Source organism: Alexandromys fortis, unplaced genomic scaffold (assembly GCF_014885135.2).
Source record: "Alexandromys fortis isolate MF-2015 unplaced genomic scaffold, M_Fortis_MF-2015_v1.1 scaffold_128, whole genome shotgun sequence".
NCBI classification, from domain to species: Eukaryota; Metazoa; Chordata; class Mammalia; order Rodentia; family Cricetidae; genus Alexandromys; species Alexandromys fortis.
The window spans coordinates 4951636-4952265 of record NW_026068012.1 but is presented as its reverse complement, the minus strand read 5'-3'; the positions used below and the strand labels follow the sequence as shown (position 1 = coordinate 4952265).

Below are 630 nucleotides of genomic sequence, written 5' to 3'. Positions count from 1 at the left end.
CCTATGGTAAGCTTTATGCCTCAGCTACGTCGGGGCTGGAAAATACAAGGGTAAACACCTGTCCTAAATCCTGGGTCATTTGGTATAATGCTCAGTATACTTTGGGAAATCACCTGATGTGGCAAGCAGAGAGTTAGATATGAAACTGTGAGGATAAATCCTTGTTTGTAAAATTTTAATTTTATGACTGAAGCTAAAGATTCTGTCTCTGACTTAACTGAGGATCTTAAGGATTAAATTGAATAATTTCCCTCATCTGCAAGAATCCTTCTGATGACTTGCTCTTCTCTCTTCCAGGAGATGAGTGTCAATTGCTCCCTGTGGCCGGAGAACAGCTTGTCTGTCAAACGCTTTGCATTTGCCAAGTTCTCTGAGGTCCCTGGAGAGTGCTTCCTCCTGTTCACCCTCATCCTCCTCATGTTCTTGGTGTCGCTGACAGGCAATGCACTCATAGCCCTTGCCATCTTTACCAGTCCAGCCCTGCACACACCCATGTACTTTTTCCTGGCCAACTTGTCTCTCCTGGAGATTGGCTACACTTGCTCTGTCATACCCAAGATGCTGCAGAGTCTTGTGAGTGAGTCCCGAGGGATCTCTCGGGAGGGTTGTGCCACACAGATGTTTTTCTTC

The 630-nt window shown here is 45.9% G+C and overlaps 1 protein-coding gene across 1 annotated transcript in view; it reads left to right on the top strand.

The window, feature by feature from the left end:
* The first annotated feature begins 300 nt into the window (after positions 1-300).
* The window catches only part of LOC126513630 (olfactory receptor 1082-like), a 5751-nt gene continuing 5421 nt past the window's right edge, over positions 301-630 (top strand). Inside the window, exon 1 of the mRNA XM_050162112.1 lies at positions 301-624. Within this exon, the coding sequence (XP_050018069.1) occupies positions 301-624 (324 nt within the window). The remainder of the gene's footprint in view (positions 625-630) is intronic.